At 42.8% G+C, this 27,828-nt stretch overlaps 1 protein-coding gene across 1 annotated transcript; it reads left to right on the top strand.

Annotated features, from left to right (window-relative positions):
- Window positions 1-27,424, top strand: mxd4 (MAX dimerization protein 4). Its single transcript, XM_083909184.1, has 6 exons — window positions 1-190; window positions 642-741; window positions 3,407-3,436; window positions 19,035-19,149; window positions 20,257-20,419; window positions 21,887-27,424. Exons 1-6 carry the CDS (start codon window positions 127-129, stop codon window positions 22,045-22,047), a joined length of 633 nt encoding a protein of 210 aa, XP_083765310.1. The 5' UTR covers window positions 1-126; the 3' UTR covers window positions 22,048-27,424.
- The last annotated feature ends 404 nt before the right edge of the window (window positions 27,425-27,828 follow it).

Below are 27,828 nucleotides of genomic sequence, written 5' to 3'. Positions count from 1 at the left end.
TGAATATAGCAGCGAGAATACATCTCCCCGTAACAGTTATTTTCACTTTTATTACTTTATGACATCCGTGTAAATAGATTATTTTTTTCCCCTTTTTTTATAGAAAAAAAAAACAATAACAAGGACATGGAACTTAATTCTCTCCTCATTCTGCTGGAGGCTGCAGAGTATTTGGAAAGAAGAGACAGAGGTATTTCAAGTTGACAGTGACTATGTTGTCGTGATTGTTGTCGCGGACGGTGTGAAAAGACCGAGACGTGAAGTTTTGAACGTGTCCTGCCACAGTGCAGGTATGATGTCACTTTGTGAGACAATGGGACACAGTGGACACTACAACCGAACAACTGCAGCTCGTGATGTGAAGGGTGTCTCGCGCGCGCGCGTGTGTGTTGTTGTTGTTGTTGTTGTTGTTGTTGACCGTGTTTTGCAGCATTATTTAACACAACACGGTGTTCATGTGTGTGTAAACAAGAGTGACATTATAATGGTATGGCGATAATGGCAGATAATTACACGGCTACACGGGGCTTGTGTTGACATGCAAGTCTCCTTGGCGCAATGTCGTGTCAATGCGTGAAACTAACTTTAATCCATGTGTGTGTGTGTGTGTGTTTGTTTTCTCTCTCTGTGTGTGTGTGTAGAGGCAGAACATGGTTATGCGTCCGTTTTACCGTTCAGTAGCGACTTTTCCCGAAAGAAAACGAAAGCATCGCCAATTTCCAGAAAAACTCAGAACAATAGGTAAATATTTCTGTTTTTTCCTCTTCTTCTTCTTCGTTTCTTTCCTTCTATTTGACTGTGTCCATGTCAGCTCATGAGCTCATGACACACACACACACACACACACACACACACACACACACACACGCAGAGCTGCTGTTTTCATGCACACTGCCATCTTTCTCGCTGCCTGGGCTGGGCTCTCTGTTTTGGTCTCTCCAATAAACACTGCCACGCGTACACTGTCAACTCTGCTCTCTCTCTCTCTCCCCCTCTCTCTCTCTCTCTCTCACACACACACACACACACACACACACACACCCCCACACACACACCTGTGCAACACTATAGGATTTGCCATTTTCATGTGGTGTTAGTGATTTGTGCAGCACACTCTTTTTGTGGACACTCGTGGACGTAATGCATTCCCCCCTGAGCTCCGTCCCCTAACCCTTAACCATCATCACAACTCAGTGTGCCTAACCCTAAAACCAGGTCTTAACCCTCAAAAAGCCCAGTTAAAGTAGCCACAAATGTCCTCACAAGGTCAAAATATCCTCATAATCCCCACACAGCTTATTTATGACATGTACACACAAGGTCAAAGCTTCTGATCAAGACATTCAGATGATTTCCATCATCAAAACAAGAGTTCTCGGCATCCTTTGGCATGCAAATTAGTAAAGTTGTACGTTTGTTGATACACCAGCAGGTTAATATAGTCATCTAACGTTAATATATTATTACACTGTCATTTTCATTGAATACGGTAAACATTTTAGGCTCTTTAATGCGATTTAATCTGTTTTTCTACTATAATTATGTCAGCACCAGTCTTTATTGAGATTGGGGTTATTTAGGTTCTCCCAGGTGAGCTCAATAGCCCCCCCCCCCCCATTTTTGACTATGCATGGAGAGTTTCACCAGGTTATCTTGTCCACATTTGAACTCATGACAAGTTTTTTTTTTCCACTTTCATTTGCAAGGAAAGAACAAGAATCTGATTAAATAAAACCAAAACTGTTGGCAGTAACGGTAGCGTAGGGAACCACAGTCAGTCTTATTTCCTCAAGTAATGAGTCTCAGAGTTACATCATTGCACACACACAGCATGTCAACCCCATAGTAGCGTGGTAGTTGTAATTACACTCCCTTTTAAAGCATGTGATTCTGTTTAAAACATTCGCTGTATATATATGCACGTCACATACCGTTAGTACACAGAATAACGTGTAGTAAAGTATGTGTGCGTGTAAGTGTGTGTGTATGGCAGGTAGGTGTGGTGGCTAAAACAGGCACCTACACATTGCGACAAAGACAGGGTTTCATGCACCAGACCTGCGTTTCCCTCCTTTTCTCTCGTGACTGCGAGAAGAAAAAAAAAAGGGGGGCAAATTCCTCTGCTCCCTTCATAGTCTCCAATCGCTCTGCTAGGTTGTTTTTTTTTTTTTTTTTAACAACAACAGGATGCTTAAGGGGACAGTGAAGTTAAAAAAGAAACAAAGTTGAACTGAAACCATATTTTCCAGTTGAACAGAAGCGAGTTCACTTCTTGTCGCATCAACAACAATATTCTTCACCCAGAAAGAAGATGGTGGTGTTTCCTCGTTTATTCGTAGGCTCTGTTGTGACATTAAAACACAACTTAGGAGAGTTTTCCTGCTTCACATCCTCGACACACTACATTTCTAAACTTCCTGACTGTGGCAGTTTTACATCCCTACTTTATAACGTCAGACAACACAGACGTTTTTTGCATACCACGCCGTGCTCTTACGTAACATGTAAAGGTGTCGGTGTGAACTCGCTGTTAACTCAGCTCTGTGTGGATTCTTCTCCTGTGGAGACTGACATATGATTTCCTGGTCAAGCGTGTTTTTTTTTGTCTTCTCCTGGGATATTCCCCTCAGTCGAACTGAGAAAAAGCTGCATGTTCAACGTATTCGTGGCAGTCCCACTGATTTTTGCGAAGGCGCCACATTATCCCAGTTGCAAGGTCAACTGTAAAACCCCTTTGGTGCAGATGCCTTGGCCTTTCCTGTCACAGCTGTGAGAAGCGCTCGCTTTCATGAGCTGGAGTGCTCTCGGAACAGTGGAAAAATCTGCGAAAGCTTGTTGTCAGTCTGCTCTTTTGTTGTCGCTGTTTTTTTTGTTTTGTTTTTATTGCCACGGTATCCATGACAGCCTTGTGAACAGAGGGCCTGTTTCAGCTGGACGACAGTGTCCTCCTCGCTCCCAGCTGCACATCATAATAGATATTCCTCCTCAGAATAGCCCACACGCGGAGGAATTCTGTAGCGTCTAGGCCTCCAGACGTCTGGCTGTGTTTTTATCCTATGCCCGTGCTGCACTTCAGTCAGCAACAGTGTGTGCACGCTGTTAGTATGGATGCAAGGGGGCGTGTGTGTGTTGTGCAGTGTCACACACACAGCTCTCACACTGGACCTGCTCCACAATCGCTGACTAATCTCACACAGACATTAGGGGAAAACAATTTTCAGCACTGGGCTTCATTTTTTGCACTATTAAAGTATTGCAATACTAATCTCTTGGCACATTTTCCTGCTTGGCAGCGTCTTTCAAAATGTCTTGCATTTTTTTTTTCAGATTTACAATACGATTAAAAACATCTACTAACCCTAGGATAATCACAACACTCTGATCTTTTGTCTTGTTGCTCTTTCAGATCGTCGCACAACGAGCTAGAGAAACACAGGTAAGCTGACACTTCTTTGACCTACGCTGCGTCTCTCGTGGTTATCTGATTTGCATGCGTGACTTTACACAGCGCTGTTGAATTCCTAACATATCAAACGAGGGGGGGGGGGGGATACTGTCTACAGGGAAATGTCAGATACATTTCTCTCAGTCCAAAAAAAAGCACAAGATTGGATCAGAGGTCATCTTCAAAGGGCCACAGATTTAATCAATTACTTCCTCGTGTCTGAAAATGGATAATAAGCCTGTTTTCAAAGAGAGCCTTCATGTTGATGACATCTGTTTCCATTGCTCGGATTGAAACTTGTTACCCTGAGATGGAAGGGGATCCTGTCACTAATGTGATAATTCTGCCTAAACTGAGGAGGGGGCTTGAATCATCTGGCCTTTGCTGCTCATTTTGTCCAAAATGAGAAGACTCGCTTTTGACTCACTCGTCCCACTGCAACTCAGAAACATGTTGTTTACTTTCCTCCCGCGAGGGTTACAACGCTCCGGTCGCGCTAATGCGATGCGGTTGCTCATTAAAAGGCACACACACACACATCTGCTTTGACTTCATTAACACATCCAAAGGGACGCAAGCCTGCATTCTGGTGCAACACAAACTTACACTACCGTTGAAAAGTTTAGGGTCACTTAGAAATGTCATTATTTTTTAAGGAAAAGCACTTTTTTTTTCAATGAATATAACATTAAATGAATCAGAAATACACTCTATACATTGTTAATGTGGTAAACGACTATTCTTTTAGCTGCAAACGTCTGCTTTTTAATGGAATATGTACATAGGTGTATAGAGGCCCATTTCCAGCAACCATCTCTCTAGTGTTCTAATAGTACATTGTGTTTGCTAATTGCGTTAAAAGGCTATTGGATGATTAGAAAACCCATTATTTCTAATCTTGTCAATGTCTTGACTATATTTTCTATTCATTTTGATGAATAAAAGTGTGAGTTTTAATGGAAAACACAACAACAATTGTATAGGTGACCCCCAAAATTTTGAACGGCAGTGTAGAAAAAGCTGCCAACCCGAGGATTTGGAAAACAGCTGATGTGACCATCAGCATGTCAACTGAGCCTCAGATGGGTGTGTTAGGCTGCATGTGCATGACACACTTTCAGCCACTCGTGAGGGATTGGCTTTTGCCAGTCACATGTCTGCTAGTGTGAGTAATGACTGTACAGCGGCAACAGCAGAGAGGAACAAGTGCAGACATATTCCTCTCTGACCTGAGACACCGAGGAGGAGGAGGAGGCCCCCCCGAGCTGATTACACTGCAGGTGTGTTGAGACACATCAGTTACCAGTGACGTGGGCGCGGTCGCTTACCAATACAGTGACGACCAGTCAAACTGACACTGCCAGTAAAGTGTTCCATAATCAGTTTACTCACTTCCCTTGTTATCACAATTTCCTCAGGATTCTAAAAAAAAAAAAAGAAGCCCTGTTTTTTTTTTTAAACATCGAGTGCAGCGTCATAACTGCAATGTGTAATACATATGACTTCTGCTACTTACTACGGCCCAAAAAAAAACATTTGTAAGGGAAATTCTGCTCTTAATTCAACGCCACATTTAAGTCGTTGTTTTGGAATCTGTATCGGGACACTGTATCAAGAACACCTCCTTGTTTTCCCTGCTTGTTTTTCCACCCGTGAAGGCTTTTTAAGGATACATTTCCACCTACTCATTTGTAATGACAGCTCCGCTGTGACAAGGTATCACTCTGATCGTTTGCAACACAAAGCCCTCAAATTCAATCCCTGTCTGGGCTTGCGGCGTCAAATTACATTGTCATTACTCCCGACGTACAGGTGTTAAAGGGTGAAACGAGGCCTCGGCACCTACACCTACGATGCTGTATGTTCACCCACTATAGCTGTTCTACTAAATAATAGTGTTGTCAGAACAGTTGATTTAAAACTATGGTAACACTTTAGATTAGGGGACACATATTCACCATTAACTAGGTGCTTACTAACATATATAAGTAGCATTAACAGCTTATTGTAAATAACCTAATTCTACCGCTATTGCGACATGAATTAAGATTTTTCCTACATAAGGTGTTAATATTTACTAATAAAGGGCTAGTATGCTACTTATATGCATGCAAGCAAGCACCTAGCTAGTGGTGAATATGTGTTACCTAATCTAAAGTGTTCCGATACTGAAGGTAATAATTTAGACACATATTCACATAGGGTTATATTTGTTGGTTTTGAAGTTACTGGTTGGATAAAGATTAATTTTTTGGATTAGTTTATGAAATGTCTTTGTTTTCGAACAATAATTATTCACAATTTCTTAGTTACGACAATTGGACGATTAATCTATTAATCCATTAATAATCGACTAATTCACGGACCAACCGTTCAATTAAGTGAAAAAACAACGAACCCTGTGGATTGCGCTACTTGATAGAAACCAAAACCAGATCCAGTATTTTCATTTCATTGTCCTCAGCTGATCTCTGTCTGCTGCTGATTCATAGGAAAACCAAAAGTCTCCAGTTGTCCAGTCCAACTCGTTTATTGACCGCGTGACGGGTCGCGTGGCCTCTGCTCAAAGTGCTGCGTCATGAGTCGAGTTTCGCGTTTCCTCGTACACCCTCAGACGCCACGCCATGGGAGGCGCCGCTGTTCGGAAAAAACCACTGACTCACCGTATTTGTTTGGTCACAACGTGACGCGTGTTTTTCGTGGCCCGAGAGACACCCTGCTTGTTGTGTGTACACACGGGCGATGGCTGTTGTTCACTGTGAATAATCAAACTTTAACCAACTAAGACTTTAATCAGTCGAATCAGACTCGGTGGTTCAATATGAATATTAAAGGAGTAATGTCATTTTGAAGAGCCAGATTTTTGGTTGGAGGCTCAGGGTGGCAGTGGGAGTTCACGGAAAATGATCCGAGATAATGTGCAATAACAATACTAACAACAGATATTGTTTTAGTAATGAGTCGGCTAATGTGTCATTTAGGCCATGTGGAATGATCCACCTGCTCAAGTCACATCCTGTGCTTTAAAGGAAATTGTCTTTGCAAGTACACTACCGTTCTAAAGTTTGGCATCACCTTTCCATTAAAAGCCACATTTTTATTCATCAAAACAGTTGCAAAATGAATAGAAAATATAGTAAATACGTTGACAAACTGTTTTCAGCTGTGCTAACATAATTGCACAGGGGTTTTCAAGGGTTTTCTAATCATCCAATAGCCTTCTAACGCGATTAGCAAACACAATGTACCATTAGAACACTGGGGAGATGGTTGCTGGAAATGGGCCTCTATACACCTATGTACATATTCCATTAAAAACCAGACGTTTTGCAGCTAAAATAGTCGTTTTCTGATTAATTTAACGTTATATTAGTTGAGAAAAGGTGCTTTTCCTTCAAAAATAAGGATATTTCTAAGTGACCACAAACTTTTGAACGGTAGTGCAGCTTCAAGACATCGTCAAACATCGATGAGTAATAAACCAAGCCTGAATTGTTGTGGTTATCTATTTTTAAATTCCAGCAGACTAGACATGGGAAGTGTAGAACTACCTGCCGCCAACTTAAAACAACAACAACACGGTCTTGTTTTCTTGGAAACAGAAATGATAAATACTGATACAGTACAGTTATTTGCAGGAAGTAAGGTCTGATCACAGGTGGTCACTGAAGAGACAGACATGTCGAGATGTATAAGAGGCAAGTGGGAACGTATGAAGTTAGAGAAGTTATAAGAGCTGTGCACAGGGGATCACATCACCTGAGACGCATGTTAATGCCAGGTATGAGCAGGGCCTTAATCTCGCGACTGGCCGGCTGCCAGCCGTGGTCCCCGAGGATTGTTCGTCCTCGCACAACCTGCTTCTCTGCTGCAGGCTGAGAGCTGCTGTGACAGCTCTGCAGAGACCATCCCATGGGTAACTTTTATTTTTTCGAAACAGGACAGAGCTGAAGAGCATCATCTTCGTCATCACTTCTGTGAAACCAAATTCATACTGTGGTTGGCCTCACTGATGGCATTGCTTCCTTCCCATTTCTGTCTCTGAGCCGTGGCTCACACCTCTGACGACTCGCTCATGCCCGCAACTTGTGTAAACTGCAGACGTTTTTGTTTCCCACGAAGCAGTTTTGTTTACTGGAAATCAAGTGGCAACTGGTGCTTTGGTGGTGCACACTTCAGCTGAAAAAGAGATTTACAGTTCTATTTTTATCTGTCCAGACGCCACCCATGACATGTCAGGTGCTCTTAGTTTCATTTTTGAAATCACTCAGCAGATTCACACAAACAGCGTTCTTAAACAATCACAAGTGTAGCAACTGTATGATACCTTAACTCTAAATGTGTCTACTTCATGGACACAGGAGTTCTCAATTTGCCATGGTCCAATGCTCTCCCTTAATTAAATGGACTCTGTGTTAGCCTTTATTTAAAGTAAAACCTGCCTATATTGGTGTGAGAATGTGTCTGAACCAGTGGGAATTATGTGTTTAACTTGGATTCAATTCTGGATCAAAAGACAGCAGGTCTTCATTGGCTTTGGCTCAGATCGGCAGTAGTGGCTAACTCAAGACCAGGGTGAAAGCACTAATTGGGTCTTCGTCTGCTTCATTGCTAAGACGCGACTTCTACTTCTAGCTGTTTGCGAGGAATGTTTTTCAGTAAACTGGGGCTGCAACGATTACTCGAGTGATCAGAGGAACTCGATTACAAAGATTCCTCGAGGCAAAAACTCTGCCTCGAGTATTCGTGTAATTCCTATCTCGCGCGGCCTGTTCAGCGCAGGGATCGTTGTTCCACACGGACCGTTTTAGCAGACGCACACAGCAAATCCTGCAAACTACAACAACACATCCTCAATGATTCAGAAAATGAGCCGAAAGCATTCCGGTGGCTAACGCTGTCGGCACACGATAACGTAAACATTGTTGTTAGCTGATGTAATGTAGCTTACTAGGGCTGCAGTGATTTTGTATTTGAGTATTCTACTGATTATTCCTCAATTAATCGAGTAATCTGATTTTTTGCGTCCTTGATCAACCGAAAAAATAATTGGTTGAATACTCGATCACAAAAATATTCGATAGCTGCAGCCGGACAGTAAAACTTACTTTTTATTGCTTGGGACAGATTTGCTTGCTACTGAGTTTGATAGAATGTTACTGAGCTCCATTGCTCGCACTGTTGTTGTTGTTGTTGTTGTTTGTTTCTGGTGCATTTAGTGAAAAAAAAGACTGAGCTAGAGGTGGACAAAAAAAAAACACCAGGTCAGAACAGCCACTGGCAATAATAACGTTAACCCAGGTTCAAAAGTACCTGCCAAATTTTAGTGTGAAAGAGGTTTAACCCCAGCTGGGGAGAAGCAGCCCTTAACTGAACTGTTTGAGTTATGGCAGTAACACAGCCCATGTTACTTCACCCTTGTACCTTCTCCTCTTTCTCCAGAGACCACATCTGTTTTTCTGTTATCTTTTTTCCTTTAGACTCAGTCTTGTGCCTCTCGTTTTTTCCCCCCCTCCCTCTCTCCCTAAATGTGTCTGAGTCAGCAGAAACCTGAGGCAGAAAAGGAGGAGAAAGGTCCTCTTGTGCCCGTGCTCACTCCTTTTCAGGAGTAAATCTTCCTCTGTGACAGAGAATTAATGTGTGGAGGTGTTGAAGGACATTTTAATGTGGATTGTAAACTCCACAGTCACTGTGAAGTCAAGGTCATAATTATGTCCACATCCTGCTTTCAAATCTGAATTCATTAAAATGCCTCTTACAGTCCGCCAAGTAAACACATTGTGAAGTACTTTTTACAGTTTTTTGGGTGTTTAGCGTGGTGTTCACATGCTCACATGATTGCATGTGACTTTCCCCCCCCCCTTAACTTCCTCAAATGTCACTCTGTCAGTTACATTCCTCACAATTGATTTACTAGCTCATCATTCCAGCCTAATGACTAATGAGGGACGCACCGTATATGGCCTCATGTAGGCCATAATTGACATTTACAGCAACATTGAAATTTGGCACGGAATCGGTGTACATTAAAGTGGAATCTGGGAAATATTATTTTGAGAGCTGAAACAATTCATCGACTATTAATCGACTATTTTCATGATTAAAACAAGAGTTCTGATAGTTTTAGCTTCTTAAATGTGAATATTTTCTTCGTTTCTTTGCTCCACATAACAAAGATATCATTAAAACTGAATAATTTTTGGTTTGTGGACAAACCGAGACATTCGAGAACGTCGTAATTTCCAGAACGCTGATCAACAAATTTAGAAAGTGTCTTCAATTACAAATTTACTACCAGAGGAGATACTGAGTAAAATTTGGCCTGTGAAACTAATACATTCTTGGATTGTTAATCAATTTGATGCATAAATGCAGTTAATCTGCAATAAAATGGACCAATACATACTCCTAATAAGCTTTTTCATCATTGTCCAGTTTGCCAATAACAGGATCTTTCCAAATTGTTTCACATTTACTGAAGCCAGTATGGATATTAGCAGAGTCTTGGTTGCAATTGCTGAAAGAAACCGTGCACAAAGGAGAAGAAACATGTTGTCTAGCAACAGAGGTCATGCAAAACTTCTCCACCCAGAGGTCAGCGGACACTCGCTCTGTCGTCATAACCAGCTGTGGTTGCTGTGATCCGTGGATGATTGTGTTTGCATGTTTTTTTTGGGGGGGGGGGGGTATTTGTTACATGCATGTACACATGAGACATTTGAGTCTGTGAGGGTAGACCTACATTTGGGGTGAGAACATTCTTTCTCCCTCTCAGGTGTCGCTGCTGCAGGCTACACGCTACGTTTCTGTGTCAGTAAACACGGCTCATCGCTTGCGGAGCAGCTGATGCTCGTGAAAACAACTGCGTAGAATGCGATTAAATAGGGTGTGTGTGTGTCTGTGTGCGAGTGAGTGAGGTGTGTGAATAGGCTTTAAAAGCCGAAGTGTTGTTGATATTATGATTCTGCCTCTGTTTGATCTCTTTGAACATTATTTGTATGCTACGTTCTTCATCTGGAAATGGGATAATACACTATCAGACCAGAACCAGTGGAGGTTGCTGGTCTTTGAAACTGGGGAAACTAATTTCATTCTTACATAAACTCTGCAAACGAGAACAAGGAACACCAACGTTTTATTAATGGGCTACATCGCCGAGCAAATAACACACAACGAGCAGCTATTAGTCTAAAGACTTCCCTCAAAAAAGGACTAGAATAGTCTCCGCCTCTCAGACAGTTCCTCCAATCCTCACGCAGAAGCCCAGCGTCCGCGCCCCCGCCCACTGCCCGATTGACTCCGAGAGAAGCTGAGCTTCACTGGAAGTCGAGGTAACCGCAGTGAGGAAAAACTCATATTCTGTGTCGGATTCTGAACGAACTATCGACAACGTTCTAATCGCGTTCTAGCACATGTTTTCGGTATTGAAACGTAAACACAACACGGAACATTTTTGACCACATTTTCGAGGAAGTTGAGCTTCCCTTTGCCATCTTAGAGCAATCGCTGCTGGACCTGACCGAGGGAGTGCTTGTGTGCGTTCAGCAGCAGTGCAGGGGCAGGCGGGGACAAGGAGAATCAGTCTCCTCAAAACCTCCATCTGTCTCGACCTAAATCCTTCTTTGTACCGTATAAGAATATAACAAAAAAAGATCTGAACACCAATACGCTGATGTTTGAATGTAACAGACACTCGTCTGTATCTAAATGTTATGCACTACGACTAAACTACTGAAAGTAAAGAATGAAAACAAGAAGAGCAAGAAGGAAAGAGCTTCGACTGAGCCATTCATGGTTTGGGCCTGGGCCCTGAGGATGAGGGTGGGGTAATGGTGGGGGGAGGAGGTGAAGATGTTTTCGTGTGCTGTCAAAAGGGAGTCAGCGCAGGACGTGGCTGCTCTATATGTGTCGAGCAGGCAGCCTGAAATTCAGGTCAGCAGAGAATACACACATACGCTGGAATGTAGAGTTAAGTAAGAGAGGCGGTTTAGGGGGAAGAGCTTGTGGGCAGAGGGGGGGGGGGGGGGTACACAAAACCAGCGGCCCAGACTATTACAAGAATTCTCAACAGCTGCATCCACATTGCTGTGTTTGCAAGCAGAGGATCATAATTGAATATTTGATAATGCAATAATGGAGTGACTCCGAGCTGCAGACTTCTTTTTGTTTTGACCACTGTCGCAACTTGTATAAGTCCCTGGGTTGTAATTATCTTCAGAGACTTTTCGCTGGTGTTTTTCTTGTCTAATAACTTGCGAGGAAGTGGGAGATTAAGACTATTTTTGCGTTTATCCTCGCTCGAACTGTCAGGTTGATCCGGCGGGCCCCTGTGGGTGTGGATGCCACGTTCTTCAAATAAGACCAAACTTTTTACAGTCAACATGGAAGCTGGAATCCCCTCTCGTTCCCGTGTTAATCATTGACGAGGATTCATAATAAAGCCAGTGCTCCTCGTGTCGGGGGGGGAGGATGTGTTATTGAGCTCACTGAACTTGTCTCTGCCAGTCTGTCCAGCATTTGTTCAATGCATGGAGCGGCGATAACGTCCAGGTTGCAATGGATTGGAGATGGAGAGGGAAGCCTTTATTTCTCATCTTTGCCGTCAGACGGCTCAGCATAGGAAGGGGTTTTGTAAAGATCCATTTCAGTGCACAAAGAAAATGCCTAATTACCTGGCATTCCCGAGCACACCCAGCAGAAATTCCACTTTGTTATAAGCTATACGTGCGAACAACACACTGCCTAATACTGTGGTTTCCTGTTATTTAATCACCAGTTACGCGTGCTCCTCTTTCTTTCGAGCAAATCTCTAAATAGTGTAAGTCGGACTGTTCCAATGTCGTGTGCTCAGATTTCTGCTTGCGTGTGAGCGCAGAGAGTCCATGTTCAGGAGAACGTGTTTATGGGGGGGGGACTTGTATCCCTCTGTGTCACCTCGCGGTTGCCACACACCACACAGTGGGTGGGTGTGGTCTGTCGGTGACAGAAAACAAACACACAGCTTGTCCCAGACGACTGACATTTCACAGCGCGCCGATAAAAAAGCCTCTCGTGTCTCTTCGTGCGTCTCGTGTTTCAGTGGCGTGGGCAGCGCGGCAGAACCGCCGCAGTTTCATGTCATGGCGTTGTTTTTCTGAGACATCACATCACATGTCTGCTAAATGTAAACACGTCGAGGGTAGGGCGTGACGGTGACATGCGAGCCTGTGTGCCTGTCAGGCACCCCCCCCCACCCCACAACCCCCCCCCCCCCCCGCAAACCCCTCAAACCTCCCGCCATCTGCCTCCATCGTTACTCCCCAGAAACCTGCCCGCCAGATGTTGAGCCACTCCACTGGCAACACCGAATTCCACCACCTCACCATGGTGATGCACACTCACGCAACGCAGCCCCCCACTTTCACTGCAACCAAACAGAGTGTGGCTGTAAACAGACCGACGACACGCAAAAGTGTTCTGCTTTGACAAAGTCAAACAACTAATATAAAATTAGAACTCTTTAGGATTTCAAAAAGCTTACCTAAAGCCAGTTCCTGTTTTAACTAGAGCTAAAACACTTGATCAATTATTAATCAATGACTAAATTAACTATTTTGATAATCAATTATCCCCGTGTGTGCGTGGGTGTTCTCCGGCTTCCTCCCACAGTCCAAAAACATGCGATATGGGGATTAGGTGAATTGGTCACTCTAAATTGACCGTAGGTGTGAGTGTGTGAGTGAATGGTTGTTTGTCTCTATATGTGGCCCTGTGATGGACTGGCGAACTGTCCAGGGCGTACCCCGCCTATCGCCCAATGTCTGCTGAGATAGGCACAGCACCCCCCGCGACGCTCTGGTGGAGGAAAAAGCGGTAGATGATGGATGGATGGATGGATAATCAATTAATGGTTTGAAGCTGTTTTCATGATTAAAACAAGATTTGTGGACAAAACGAGACATTCAAGAACTTTGTCATTTCCAGGTTTGACAAACACTGATCAACGACATAATCGACAGATTAATCGATGACGAAAATAGTTGCAGCTTTAGTTTTAACTGAGCCACTTTATTTGTGACTAAAACTGAAAGGCAGCATTTCCAAAACGATGCTTTTAATCCACGATTGCCATTTTGTTTCTACTTCTTTGCATTTCCACGTTTCAGAAATGCTAAAGCTAAGCAACCTGATTCAAATTGTAATTAGATGTCATTGTCATGTATCATGTATAGTTACATTTAGAGACTAAGGTTGCAAAGGATGCCGAAGATGTCTGGTAAATGTCCAGAAACCTCCCATGGTTTGGGAATTTTAGAAATATTCCAAACGGGAAACCTCCCATGGGAATTAATGGGAATGTTTGCAGCCTTATTAGGCACACAACTTCCAAATTGCATTTTGAGGATAAATATTTGCTTTGTGCTTTAATCACCAGCCAGGCGTAAAACGCCATAACAACAGCACTCTTTTCCTTAACTTTCGACAGAGAAGAAAACTAGAGTCAGCTCTGGCTGTGTTGTGTTCGGACGACCCTTGACCTTAGTTTAGCAGGTTTGGCGCTGTGCCAGACAAGTCACTCTCTGCATGTGCATATGGGTTGAGGAATGTGCCGGGCTGCAGCACGCTCATTAAGACAGAGCAGCGAGTGAAGGCCCGCTGTTTGTGCGCTGGCTCGCCTTCTCAGGCTCTGCAAGACTTTTTTTTAGGTGGCGATAGGCCTGCATAGTGTATGTGAGAAACACTAAATCTTATAGAACTGCTTGTACACATGTTTTTAATGCATCTGTCAGTCATGCACACATCTCATCTCATGCTTTTCCTTTTTCCGAGTCGCAAAGTGTGGCCATATCTGTGAGAAAAGGCCTGGTTTGTACCCAGTAACCTTGGAGCTAAGTCAGCAGTTAAAATAGCTCGTTCCACTTTCGGCAGCGCGCAGCTTTCTGAGCAAAAGTTCCTTTTATTTTCTCCTCCGTCTCTTGCTTTGTTTTGGCACCGAGCCCTCGGCGGAGAGAGGGAAGAGGAGGGGAGGGAAGGCCAGAGATCAGACACAAATCATCCCGTGGTGCTCCACACGTGAGAGCAGTCAGGTGGTCACTCCTCTGCAGAGCAAATCAGATACTGTTACATCCTTCCATGCAGAGAAATGACATGCAACTTCAATTTTTCAGTCTTAGTGAGCGTTTCATTGCCAGAATGTATTATTATTATTTAAGGTAAGGTGTCGTGTTGCATGCGCTCCACTATGAAATCTTAGCTTTTGCACGTGCTGACTCACAAACATGAAATGGGCCTTCAACTCTGAAGTGACAGCACATCCCAGTAGTCTCAGACTGTGACGCTATTCATGACTGGAATATCAAAGAGGGTTCTATTTTCAATCCAGACAAATTTCATGTGATTCGAAACCGTGCAAACTGTATGCTCGGCATTCTTCTTGCAACGGCACTTTTGCACGGCCGTTTTCGCCAATTTGATAAACAATGCATGACCAGGGCTGGGCTGAGGAATAACAAAATAATGTGAACGAGGGAGGCGTCTCCTAACTCCAAATCAGCTGTGCAAGAAAAATAAGTGAGTGTGTCTTGTGGTATGGGGAAACACGTGCTACTGGGAGGGAGCTGCAGGGACACACCAGGACACATCTCATCGATATGCATCTGAAACATAAAGCTTTCCTCGGGCAGAGTGTAGAGCGAGGGAAGATGTGTTCAGTTCAAGTGAGTGCAAGAGAGGCTGTGCCAAGATTCTATAGAAGCTCAACTGACAGATGTATATTGGATTATTATCGCCATTAAAGGGAGGAGATAGTGTGATGTGAAGTCAACAGTCCATATGGAACATATGGGAACATACAGTATTCTCTGTACGCTGTCATATGGAAATGTATTCTGGGGAAAGCACAAAATAAAATTTGCTGTTTGTAGTGTAAATATGAGGCAGCCACGAGAGCCACAGAAGGCACAACTCGACGATGTAAATAGAGAGAGAATCAAATAGCTGTTGATATAATGGTGACATTTCATTGCTGTTAAAACTATTATTGTAATAGTATTCACGCTGATGGCGATCAATATATACACATATACACGTTGAAAAGTTTGGGGTCACCTATACAATTGTTTTGTGTTTTCCATTAAAAGTCACACTTTTATTCATTAAAAGAGTTGCAAAATGAATAGAAAATATAGTCAAGACATTGACAAGATTAGAAATAATGATTTTTATTCAAAATAGTAATTTTGCCCTTTCGTCAAAGAACCAGCAAAACTGTTTTCAGCTGTGCTAACATAATTGCACAAGGGTTTTCAAGAGTTTTTTAATCATCCAATAGTCTTCTAATGCGATGCAAACACAATGTACCATTAGAACACTGGAAATGGGCCTCTATACATCTATGTACATATTCCATTAAAAACCAGACGTTTGCTAGAATAGTCGTTTACCACATTAACAATGTATAGTGTATTTCTGATTAATTTAATGTTATATTCATTGAAAAAAAAAGTGCTTTACCTTCAAAAATAAGGACATTTCTAAGTGACCCCAAACTTTTGAACGGTAGTATAGTTCCTGGAAGACTCTTGTTGTGCTCATCACCTGACCATGGCGTGACAAGTTGTCTACTTTTGATGTTGGGGGTTTGATGAAAAGAAGCAGTATATATCTGGGGGGCTTTAATACCAAGCTGTGGAGACGTTCATTTTTATTTTTCATGTGGTAAAAGCAATGGAGAAAGTGCATCTGTGCACATTTCGGCTGTTGCGTGCCAGGTAAAATATGTGGTGAGCATACAGGTGGGGCCCGTGATGAATACGTCTGAGAAAAGCCAGAGTTTTCTTGGGGTGTTGGGGCAGAATATTGAGGGGAAACGCCTTGTTTTTGTTTTTCATTACAAGAGAGAGGGGGGGGGGGTACAAGATGGTTGCCCATTGGCTCAAGTTACCCTTTGGATCATGTGTATGGAGTACTGCCTAGTGCAGCTGAGCACACTGCACTCAAAGAGCCCTTTTTTCAACCCAAGGGAAAGTCATCCACTTGCTCGGACCCCACTCCCTTCCAAAAAAACACCCCTCGCCGCGCTGCAGACCCCCAGCTCCTTCCTGCTTGCTTCCCCTGGCTGGACTCCAAGTGCTTCATGTGGCTTGACTGGGGCAGGTTGGAGGTGGACCCCCGCCCCTGGTCCTCAGAAGACACTTGTTTTCCAGTGGGATGAGGGTGTGTTGATGTTGGCAGGGTGGAGCATAAGGGTGGAGGTGGAGGGTTCAGCGGATGGGGGGGGGGGGGACTGCCTCCAGGGAGGAGAGGAAATAAAGGAATGAGTTCACTTTCACACGCCCTTTTTAGGGAATTTGAAATGCACCTGTAGAGAGGTAGCGATGAATTTTGAATTTGAGAAATCATTCAAATCATCTGTTGATCATCCGTTGTGCTTCTATAGCTGCAACCGATCCCTCAAAAGTTGCTTAAATCATTTAGGACTACTATCCTATACTAAGTCCTTCTTCAGCGTAAGAACTCAAAATGACGGGTCTTACGTCATGTGAAAAACACAGGTGACACCCTTCCTCAAGAACGGGGTAAAACAAACAAACAGGGAAAAGACTGTGCATGTAAAGATTGCGGTCTTGTGAATTAGCCGTGGTCCCCCGTGTGCCTCGACTCTGCTGCCAGTCCCAGAGAGCTTCATTTCTCTAATCAGGTTTATTGTGGTTGCAGCGATGGCCAGGGGAGACCTTGCATTGTTGGAGTTTGTTTACTGTTCAGCCAGAGTTAGCCAAAGGAACCAGAGAGAAAAAGGGGGGGGGGGGGGCTAGTCCAGAACAAAGAAACTGTTCATGGACTAGCTTGACTAATGGAGGATTGAAAGGCCTTTATGAACAAAGTTGAATGGACCAAGGACAGAGAGGGAGGTGTAATCTGCTGATAAAAAAATGTTGTGAATAAAACTAGTACTTAACATTATTCATACAAAGTCACTGTGTGACCCATACAGAGATTAACTTTGTTTCATTGTCACTGTCCCAACACTGAACATCCAAATGCTGCATCTACGCAGTGTGTATTTACTCGCTGATCCAGGGTCGCTGGCCTGAAGGCTTTTGGCAAACAGGCAGAGCTTCTGAGGTCACGATTTTGTGTCAGAACAGTTAAACTCAGCCCTGGTGAGTAATGTTTTTTTTTGCACCTGTTGACTGAGGTGAAGAAGCTTCTCTCAGTTTTGGGACACACAAGACACAGAGGCTGTCAAATAAGCTGTTAATGGAGCAGAAGAAGTCCAAAGTCAGCCCATGCGACGACACCCGACATATGAAAATCAGGCAAAATCAAGTGGGTCGGGGGCATTTTCTGGAGTTCACTGTAAAGACTGCAGATTGTCTGTGGGTCAGCAGGATATTGACTCGAGCATTCAGTTGAGAGTTGGCATCTGAAGACACTCGTCTTTCTCGCTCGCTGTGAACTTGCTGAAAAAATGTTCCCGGAAAAAGCTCCAGGGAGACGCTCGAGTTGTCACACGGCCTATCTGGACAATTTCAGGATATTGTCTGGACTTCACTGTACACACACACACATATATAGATACATATATACACACACATATATATAGATACATATACATATATACATTTTTATTTATATATATATATATGTATTTTTTGACAGTTAAGAATTATGTATGTATATATATAAATATATACACACCATATGTACATATATATGGTGTATATACATCTATCTATCTATGTATGTATGTATGTATGGTGTAATGTATGTCTCTACACTTCAAGCAGAATACACAAAGGGTTACATAAAGATGAAGGCTACATGCCGAGGACTCGTGTGGATCTCTGAATGTGTGTCACATGTGGCTGTATTGTGTATTGATGTTTCCTCTTCTGGCCGCCGCGTTGTCATGTCGTTGTTATCGCGGGCCTCTGTAATGGACTTTGGGCTGATTGGTTTATTGAACATTTGGTTAGATATCCACGGAGACTATTTATGCTACTGGTAAGAACTGTGAGAGTAAGTCTTTGCTGGTTAAAGACGTATACTTTTACACATTTACTGCGATGAGGACATCTGCATTGCTGCGTGTTGACGTGAAAATCATTTCCTGGAGCCTCTGGAAACTTTGCACTTGTGTCACCACAGACCATGCAACACCTTTATACTTCAACATGTAAGCCCAAAGTCATGACTAAAACAATCCCACAGAGCATCACCCCCCCCTCCCATTTCATGTCATGGAAAAAGTCCAGTGTGTAAGATGTAGTGACATCTAATGGTGGGACTTTAGAGTGCAACAAATAGAGGACTCCTCCACTCACTCCCCTCTCCCTTTCTCAAATGAGTCAAGGAACTACGGTGGCCTTTGCATACCAGAAATATTCAAATATAGTCTTTCTCTCCTCTATCAAAGTAAACCTCTACTGCTGAAGAAACATGGCAACCTCTGTAGAGCAAGGCCCTTTCCTAAAATACATCTTAAAGGCTTATTATATGGCTATAAAAACAATTTCAAACACTTATGCCAACATACTTCTGGGTAGTAGTCAAACGTTTATCAGGTATATAAAGTATATAAACACATCATGTGCTTATGTGTTTGCAGACGTGCGAAACTACGGCTGTACTTGGAGCAGTTGAAGAAGCTGGTGCCTTTGGGTCCAGACAGCACCAGACACACCACACTGAGCTTACTCAAACGGGCCAGGATGCACATCAAGGTACTTAAAAAAAAAAAAAAAGGAAAAACTGCTGCACGAAAAATATTTTTGGGCTTTTCGGAACCATCATTTATTCATCAGAGAAAATTTACTCAACCCAGGAGCAACCCAAGGAGACATCACCAGAAAATCATGAAATGCTATTATATATTTACATATACATTTATATATGTGTGTGTGTATATATATACATATAAATATATATATACACACACACACACACACACACATATATATACATATATACTCACATATATGTATATGTATATATATACATTGAAATTGTAATATTCAACATACTAAATTCAAGATGAATGAGTAGTGAAAAGAACAAAATGCCCCCTGTTCTAGTATTGACTCAAACTCCTGCTCTGTTTCTACCGTTTCCTCTAGCTGTTTGGTTTTCTCCCTCGCCTCAACTTCAAGTCCCAAGACAAGAACAAATTAGCAAATGAGTAAACAAAGGGACATTCGATGGCTGATCTTACGATAATGTCAAAAGGAGACGACTGCATGTTTGGTTTGTTTAAAGTCGACTCCTCGTCAACTGTACACGACTGTACACACAAAAAAAACCTCAAACGTCCACGTTTGCAGAATGTCATTTGATTCTAAACCCGGTCAAGTGTGAGCACAGTTTAGGAAACGCTGTGCTCATCTTGGTGTTGACAAGCAGCAACAGTGTGGTCGGTGGAAAATCCAGACCGAGCGAGTTTTAACCCTTCATTTCCTGTTTACCATGCACGTCCTCCATGCTCAGATGATCTGCGCTTATTCTCGCCATCGTCCTCGCGCTTTCTCGCATCACACGTGTTCGGCGTCACTTTGATTCACCACCGAGAACTTTCACATGCAAATAAATGTGCAATCCCATAATGAGTTCACATTGAGTTCTACCCTCTTTACCTACGAGCCTCACACAGTCATTTTGCCACTTCCCCAATATATGTTTAAATTAGGCTGTTGTTAGATGTTCTCAAGTAAAAATTCCCTCCGTGGTAAAACCACAATAACAATCGCACAGGAATTTACTTTACAATGTGTGTGTGTGTGTATGTGGTCCGGTGAACACGATCACAGATCCTTGTGATGTTTGCGTTTCTGCAGAAGCTGGAGGAGCAGGACAGGAAGGCTCTGAATGTGAAGGAGCAGCTGCAGAGAGAGCACCGCTACCTCAAACGCCGCCTGGAGCAGCTCTCGGTGTCAGGCTCCGTCGAGCGCATCCGCACTGACAGCATGGGCTCGACCATCTCCACCGACTCTGAGCAAGGTGCGTCAACTTCAGTGGTATTGAATCTGGAGGGACTGATCTACCAGTTTTCAGTTCGGGAGTTTAAGTTCAGTTGAAAAGCAGGTTTCGCACGTGCCTTTGCGAGTGCAGATGATACTAAAAATAAATATACTTATTTAAATGGAGTTGTACAGTACAGACTGTACTCTGAATGAACATTTATTTTACAGTGCATCACATCTGCACGTGAATAACGACGAGTGAGGTGGTGTCGAGCAGCTGTTTGTTTGGCTGTTTGCATTCCTCTTACTCTGAGCCACACTGTGATTAGAGAGAAAAGCCACACGATGATAAGCCCCGACCTTGTTTGCAGGTGATGCTCCGGGGTTAAAGGGTAACACGCTTGGCTTGTAGGTAAAGATAGCTCTCTTTCTTGAGCTTAGCTGCGGTGTGTAGAGCTCAACAGCTTTCATTATGCATGAGTGACACAAAAGCAAATCTGTCAGTCGTTTCAACCGCGGCAGGTTCAGTTTGAACACTCGCTGCCTTCAAGCTTGAAGTGGTTTTCAGATCAGATAGAAGTCTTTCACACCTTCAAACGCCTCACATGACTATTTGACAGCCACAGGTGTGTGAAAGTCTCACACATGCACGGTGGTGGCGTCAACAGAATCCCTGCAGAAACGCACTGTGGGTCTGTTGGTTTGCTTTGCTCTTGTTGGGAATGTTCTAAGCTGAGAAACGTGTCAGCCATTTAAAACATGCTCCAACACAGGCGTTAGCCCATCAAATCATCAGATGAGCTCGAAAAGGAGCTCTCAGGTATTGTAGTGCTGGGCACGCTAACGGCGGTAAACGGCGTCAATGTTAACACATGCCGCAGTACCATGACGACTGACCGGAAAAAGACTTGTGTGACGTCATGTTTACGTCTCTAAAGTAACGCTAAACTTTAAAAACGGAGGCAAACATAGGCGGTACACAGGTACGCTGGTTATTTGTAGCGCTGCTCTTTTCGTTTCATAAACAGACCACTCCAGTTCGACTGTAGGCGTGCTAACGCTGCTAAAGGAGCTAACGGAGCTAACGTAAACAGTGCCTGGACTCCGGTGTTGCGGCGCGTAAACATGACACCGCATGCGTCTTTTTTCGGGTAGTCATCATGGAAATGCGTTGTGCGTTAACGTCAACCATCGTTAATGTGCCCAGCACTAATTATTTGAGCATAAGCCAAGTTTCAAGGTGCATCAGCAGCTCACTAGTGACTTTTAGCTTCCCATGAAGTGCTTCATTTGCACTAATCCTGGATGAGGTCATCACAAATATAATTGTGTATCAGTGGAACGAGGTTCAACTGTGATAGCACAAACTACTGCCTGTTCCCCAGAGCTAATGGCATTTAAAATTGGAGGTTAAGCCAAATATGACCACTCGCTGGGTGGTTTCCTCTGTTTTTAGACGGCATTCAAAAATAACCGTGTATACTCCTTTTTTTTTTGTGTGCAGAGGTGGACATCGAGGGTATGGAGTTCACTCCCGGCGAGGCGGACAGCGTGGACAGCATCAGCGACGGCGAGGAAGAGGACCACTACAGCCTCCAGAGCAGCTCCAGCGACACCAGCTACACAGCCACACATTCCCACAGACTGCAGCCGCACCACTGTTAGACACGGCGCACGGCCACCCCCCCCGGTTCCTAACCAGCTTCCCAGCCCACGCTTTTCCTCCTCTCACCTTACCTACCCTGACCGTTTGACCATCGCCAAACACGCCGCCACACACTACCTACATCAGACCAGTCCACAAAGGCGGTGCCACCCTGAACAAGTTACTCCTTTCCTGGCCCCCGGGTCTCCAGGAAGCACATGGGGCTGAAATGCCACTCAAGCCTTCCTGACCAAACCCTTCGCCTCCAAACCCTGACCACTGACCCTACCTCACCCAACTGTATCCTGCCTGACCCCGCCCCTCCTCAATGCCCCGCCCTCACCAGCCCTACCTAGTGTTGCCGCGGGCTCAGACAAGAGCAGAGCAGAGTTTGTGGTTTTTATGGGGGATGTCTGTGGTGTGGTGGTCAGCTTTGACTTGTTGATCAGGACTTTTTTTGTGTCTGTGCTTGTGCAGGAGAGAAAGAAAAACAAAACAAGCAAGGTGGTTTTATAGAGGTATAGGTTGGCAATAATTCACAGACGCGAGGCTTTGCACTAAATTTGTGACGTTAAGGCCAAAAGTCCTGCTGTTTGTTCTGCAATATGTGCCACATCAGGACGCTCTTGACAACAAACACACACGTCACACAGCTTCCCTTTACGCAGCGAGATTTACGTGAGTTGCTAATGCAGAGTTCCTGCTTATTTCCAAAAAAACCAACAACATTTGACTACTAAAAAAAGGTCAACGTTTTAAGTAATGGTTTGATTTTTTTGAAGGTCAATATGAGAAAAGGCAGCCAGTTAGCGTAGCTTAGCATAAAGCCTGAAAATGAGGGGACACAAAAGGGACTGTTAAAAAACTAATTATATGCTAACAGCACTTCTGCAGCTCTTGTGTAAAACATTTAAGTTGCTGTCTGTTTAACAGTCTGGCATGACACCAGAGAAAATTAGCTGCAAAACTTTGTACAAAATGAGTAAAAAAGCTTTATAATTTCTTAGCCGTTTCCCCCATTTCCAGTCTTTTTGCTAAATTAGCATAAACTGCTGAAGATTATTGCAACTGTTCCTTTGTTTTTCTTTAGAAGGCTTTCAACACATTACAGCGCTTCTGCAGGAGCGCCACCAAAAACAGGACTAGGAGTTTAACAGCTATATTTATACACGATTAACACATTCACAACCAAATGCAGCCAATTCTTAAGCTAAAAAAAAACCAAACAAAATGATAAAGTTCAGCTGTTTTTAGATATAAAAGTCCACAGTTTTGTAGGTTGACACTTGAAGGTCAAGAAAAAGGCAGCCAGTTAGCGTAGCTTAGCATAAAGCCTGAAAATGAGGGGGACACAAAAGGGACTGTTAAAAACGAATTATATGCTAACAGCACTTCTGCAGCTCTTGTTTCAACTCAAGTGTAAAACATTCATAGCTGTTCAAAACTAGCATTTGTACAAAATGAGTGAAAAACAACAAGATAATGATGTAAGCTTAATGATTTCTTAGCCGTTCACCCCCATTCCCAGTCAAACTAGCATAAACTGCTGAAAATAAAATTTTTTTTAGAAGGATACAGCACTTCTGCAAGAGCGCCACCAAAAACAGGATGCGTTTAATAGCTACCTTTATACACGATAAACACATTCACAACCAAATGCAGGCTAAAAACAAACAAACTGAGAGCTGATGAGCTGTTTTTTTGTAGACATAAAAGTCCAGAGTTTGCCGTTTCACGTTATTCCGACGAATGCAGCAGGAGACTTTCCACAACAAAACACATTACTTTAAAGGAGGCAGGACTTTAATGCCTGGACTTCAGTTCATGTCTGAAAGCAGCTTCCCGCGACTGTAGCCGAAATGTAAAAAAAAAAAGAATGTAAACAGTCGCACGGTTACTGTCCAAACCTTCGCCGAACCACTACTCCACACTACTGACCACTACACTATACCACCCTATGGTGTGGATGGACTACTATGTCAAGAAAAGCAAGGAAAAACTAAAACTATTCCTTATAGATTGCTCTTTTATCTTGCGTCTCAGTAGCGAATTGATGTAGCAATAAATACAAAAGTGGCAGGCGCTTCCTTTGGAGACTCCTGTGAACAATAATGAGTTATTGGGGGGCAATTACAAGCTGTTCTCAGACATGGAGAAATGAAGGTCCAGGAGATTGTCTCCCTCCCAGCTTACAAAAAGAGGACACTCATCCAGTTTACTCACTGTGGATTATGTGGACTTTCTCCTTCTGCAATAGGATCACTTTCTCAAATGCCAGAATTAGAATTTCTTTACAGAAAGTGTCTGGATTTAATGTCTCTGATGGACAAGTCAAAGCTGTAAACATGGAAAAGGATTATTCTCTATACAGGCTCGTAGAAAACTAACATTCAGTTGAACTTGTCATTTCTAGGAATACAAAAAAAAAAAAACTAATGATCTTTATTTTCTCTCGCTCTCTCTGCAAAATCTTACTTTTTTCTGGAGCTTTTGTGCGGACAAAAACTTGGGCTTAATGCACAATAGTCACTATCGACAGAGGAGGCACTTCCTGTTGCTCTCCGACCATATTTCTCCGGCAGCAGTCTTTAAGGGCTCCACGTCCCCGACACTGCAAAAAAAAAAGGGCCAATCCACCGCGGCAGGTTTGACCAAAAAAAAAAAAAACACACAAAAATATATATATATATATATGAAAAACTGTGCGACAAACAAACAAAAAAAAAAAACTACTCGTCACTAAAAGTGATTCTAGCCAGTGTAGTCTATATTTCTTGTATTAAATTTTGTATTATATTTTCCTAAATGTTCTCTTGTAATGAAAAAGACAAAAAAAGAGTGACTATATCTATCTATATATATATATAAAAAAAATATATGTATGTATGTGAGTGAATGTGTGTGTGTGTGTGTGTGTGTGAGACAGACTCGAAAGAAAGGCTTGTTGAAGGGAGAGTGGGAGCAGGGGAGCCTGATACACTGGCCCCTCTCCCTTTTTTTTTTTTTGACTCTCCTGCTGTCATTCTGTGCCTTGGTGAGCCTTCATCATCCTCCTCCTCCTCCTCCTCCCGAACCTGCGGTCCCCTCCCCATCACCTCCTCCTCTTCTGACCCCGCCCCCCCCCGTCACCATGCCAAAATACTTCTTCCACTGGGGCATGATGTGATCAATAACGAAGTAAAGAAAGCCCCGCCCCCTTTCTGTCTCTACTGACGCCCAACTCTCTGCCAGTGTTCCACTGTCGCGAAAAGGAAAAAAAAACACACTGGTGATCTCCCATGGCAGCTTCCAGTCGCCCCCCCCCCCCCCTCTCCCAACATGGTTACCAACAGGGTTCAAAACTTCTGGGCTAAAAGCATGTTTATCTTTTTTTTTGTCATTATTGTCATGTTCGATTTTGTGTTTTTGTTTCAGCGGGGGAGTCTACCGGGGAGAGGGAGCAATTAAAGAATAATTCAATCGATGGCAGCTTCAGGTGTTATGCTCCGCTCTCCCGGAAGTCCGCTCCCCCCCACCCCCCCCCCAAAAAAAATAGTGTTACCCGTTGATCAGGGGACCTCTGTCTCTTTGAGACGCAGCAATATTACCATCTTGTGCTTTGTGAGTGGGGTGGGAGGGAAGGGGCGGGGTTTTTAAAGACAAGCAGGTGGTTTTTGCTTTTAACTCTGTGGTGCATTTTCTTTTCTTTTGTGACCAACTCTTTTATTTTGTTTCGATTAATTTTTACATCTGATCTGCACTCGAAAAAAGAAACATCAGAGTTTACATTCATGTCAAATTTTTTTCCCTGTTCGTTGGTCACATGAACAACCGAGTAAATCATTTCGATGATTCTCTTGCACAGAACCTCCCAGTTAAAAAAAGATTGATGGACAAAGATGGAGTGAATGGGATGAGCTGAGGGCCAGATGTGAGATTAATATTGTTATTTTTTGGGAACACTTGACATTACAGTGCAGTAACAGCACACATAATATGATAGAATATGGGGGTAATATACTACCGTTCAAAAGTTTGGGGTCACCTATTCCATTTTTGTTGCGTTTTCCATTAAAAGTCACACTTTTATTCATCAAAAGAGTTGCAAAACGAATCCAAAAACTGTTTTCAGCTGTGCTAACATCATTGCACAAGGGTTTTTTAATCATCCAATAGCCTTCTCGCGCGATTAGCAAACACAATGTACCATTAGAACACTGGAAATGGGCCTTTATACACCTATGTACATATTCCATTAAATATGACGTTTGCAGCTAGAATAGTCGTTTACCACATTAACGATGTATAAAAAGTGTATTTCTGATTTATTTAATGTTTTTTTCATTGAAAAAATGTGCTTTTCCTTCAAAAATAAGGATATTTATAAGTGACCCCAAACTTTTGAACAGTAGTGTATCTCATTTCTAATGTTAGTAACAGTGATAATAGTGTAATTGTTACCTTCATATTAATACATTAGTTAATTCCCAGATTATAATGCTGAAATGCACCCTTTCATGTCTCACAAAGATATTACCGAGTTAAAGTATGATCGTAATAGTTCAAGATTACAAAATCACGACTATTATCGTGCTGTTGTTGTACCGTAATGTCATTTTTCAAAGACGAAGGCATCCCACGCACGTTTCTGAACAATCGACTGGATGTGGTAAAACAGTTTTGTTCGAACGTGTGGACGGTGTGAAATCCTGATATATTGATGTGCCTTGGGACAAAAAAAAAAAAGTTGTTTTCTTTAAAATACAAAACAGAAGATGTTACTGCTTCTTTCACATTGCAAAAAAAGAAAGGTAAACATGTATGAAATGAAAGAGGCCCGTTCGACTATTCCTTTCTTTTGCCGTTGCACAGAGATTCTACTCAAGAGTGTTGTTGTTGTTGAGGGATGAAATCAGGGGTGAAGCACAGATGGAGGACAGGATAAGGGTGCGCACAAAATCAAAAAAAATCAACACGGTCACTTCCATGAAATGATATTCCTGCCAAATAAATAGTCACTTTGAAACTTTCCTTGCTGAATGATTTGTAGACGAGTCAGAATAGCTTTAACTACTTGCAGCTCATTGCTTTCCAGACCCCAGCTTTTTTTTTTTTTTTTTTACTTCCTTTCTTCCTCTTATGTATCAAAGGCTCATCTTTTTTGTTCCCGCCATAGAGGAGCAAGAGGAGGTGATGGGGAGTTTTGTTTTGTTTGGGCTGACACACTGTGCAGAGTAGGGAGAGTTCTGTGCCAGAGACCTGTGAATATGTTCCTTTAAAAAAAAAAATCAGAAAATGTTATACAAGTTCCTTTTGTTTGTTTGTTTTTTGCGTGCGAGTGCATGTACATGAGTACCTGGTGCTGGCTACATTTTTTAGCAAACACTTGAAGGTATTGTGTATCCTCTCATTGTAATATAATTAAAAATGTTTTATACAGAAAGCAGCGACGGCCTCGTTATTGCTCGTGTTTGTGGCGGGGTGGGGAAAAAAAAACAAAAAAAACACAGTGACTGTTACGACGAGCAGCAAAAGAGCAGCGTAGGAATGCGCAGATGTTCAGTGATGTGGGGCTTCCTGTTTGGTTTGTGCGGCGACATAACTGTGATCACTAACTGCTACTTTTTTAAAGGTCAGAGTTCATGCTTTAACTCCTGTTACAGCAGAAGAAAAGACACTCAGAAGAGCACGAGGCAAAAGGAAAAGAAGAAAACGATCTGTTGCTAATCATCACGATCAAGTTTGATAGTGTCGGCTTTAATAAAATCTGCATGAAACAAGTACCACAATCTTAAACAATCCTTCAAAATACATCACATTAT

Source organism: Microchirus variegatus, assembly GCF_963457635.1.
Source record: "Microchirus variegatus genome assembly, chromosome: 23".
Classification (NCBI taxonomy): domain Eukaryota; kingdom Metazoa; phylum Chordata; class Actinopteri; order Pleuronectiformes; family Soleidae; genus Microchirus; species Microchirus variegatus.
Note: the sequence above shows the minus strand (reverse complement) of the source record. Positions and strands in the feature narration are given on the sequence as shown.

Coding starts and splice junctions, on each gene's coding strand:
- mxd4 (XM_083909184.1), top strand. CDS start 127: ATGGAACTTAATTCTCTCCTCATTCTGCTGGAGGCTGCAGAGTATTTG. Junction 3,437..19,034: donor AACGAGCTAGAGAAACACAG/GTAAGCTGACAC, acceptor ATGTGTTTGCAG/ACGTGCGAAACTACGGCTGT. Junction 20,420..21,886: donor CTCCACCGACTCTGAGCAAG/GTGCGTCAACTT, acceptor TTTTGTGTGCAG/AGGTGGACATCGAGGGTATG.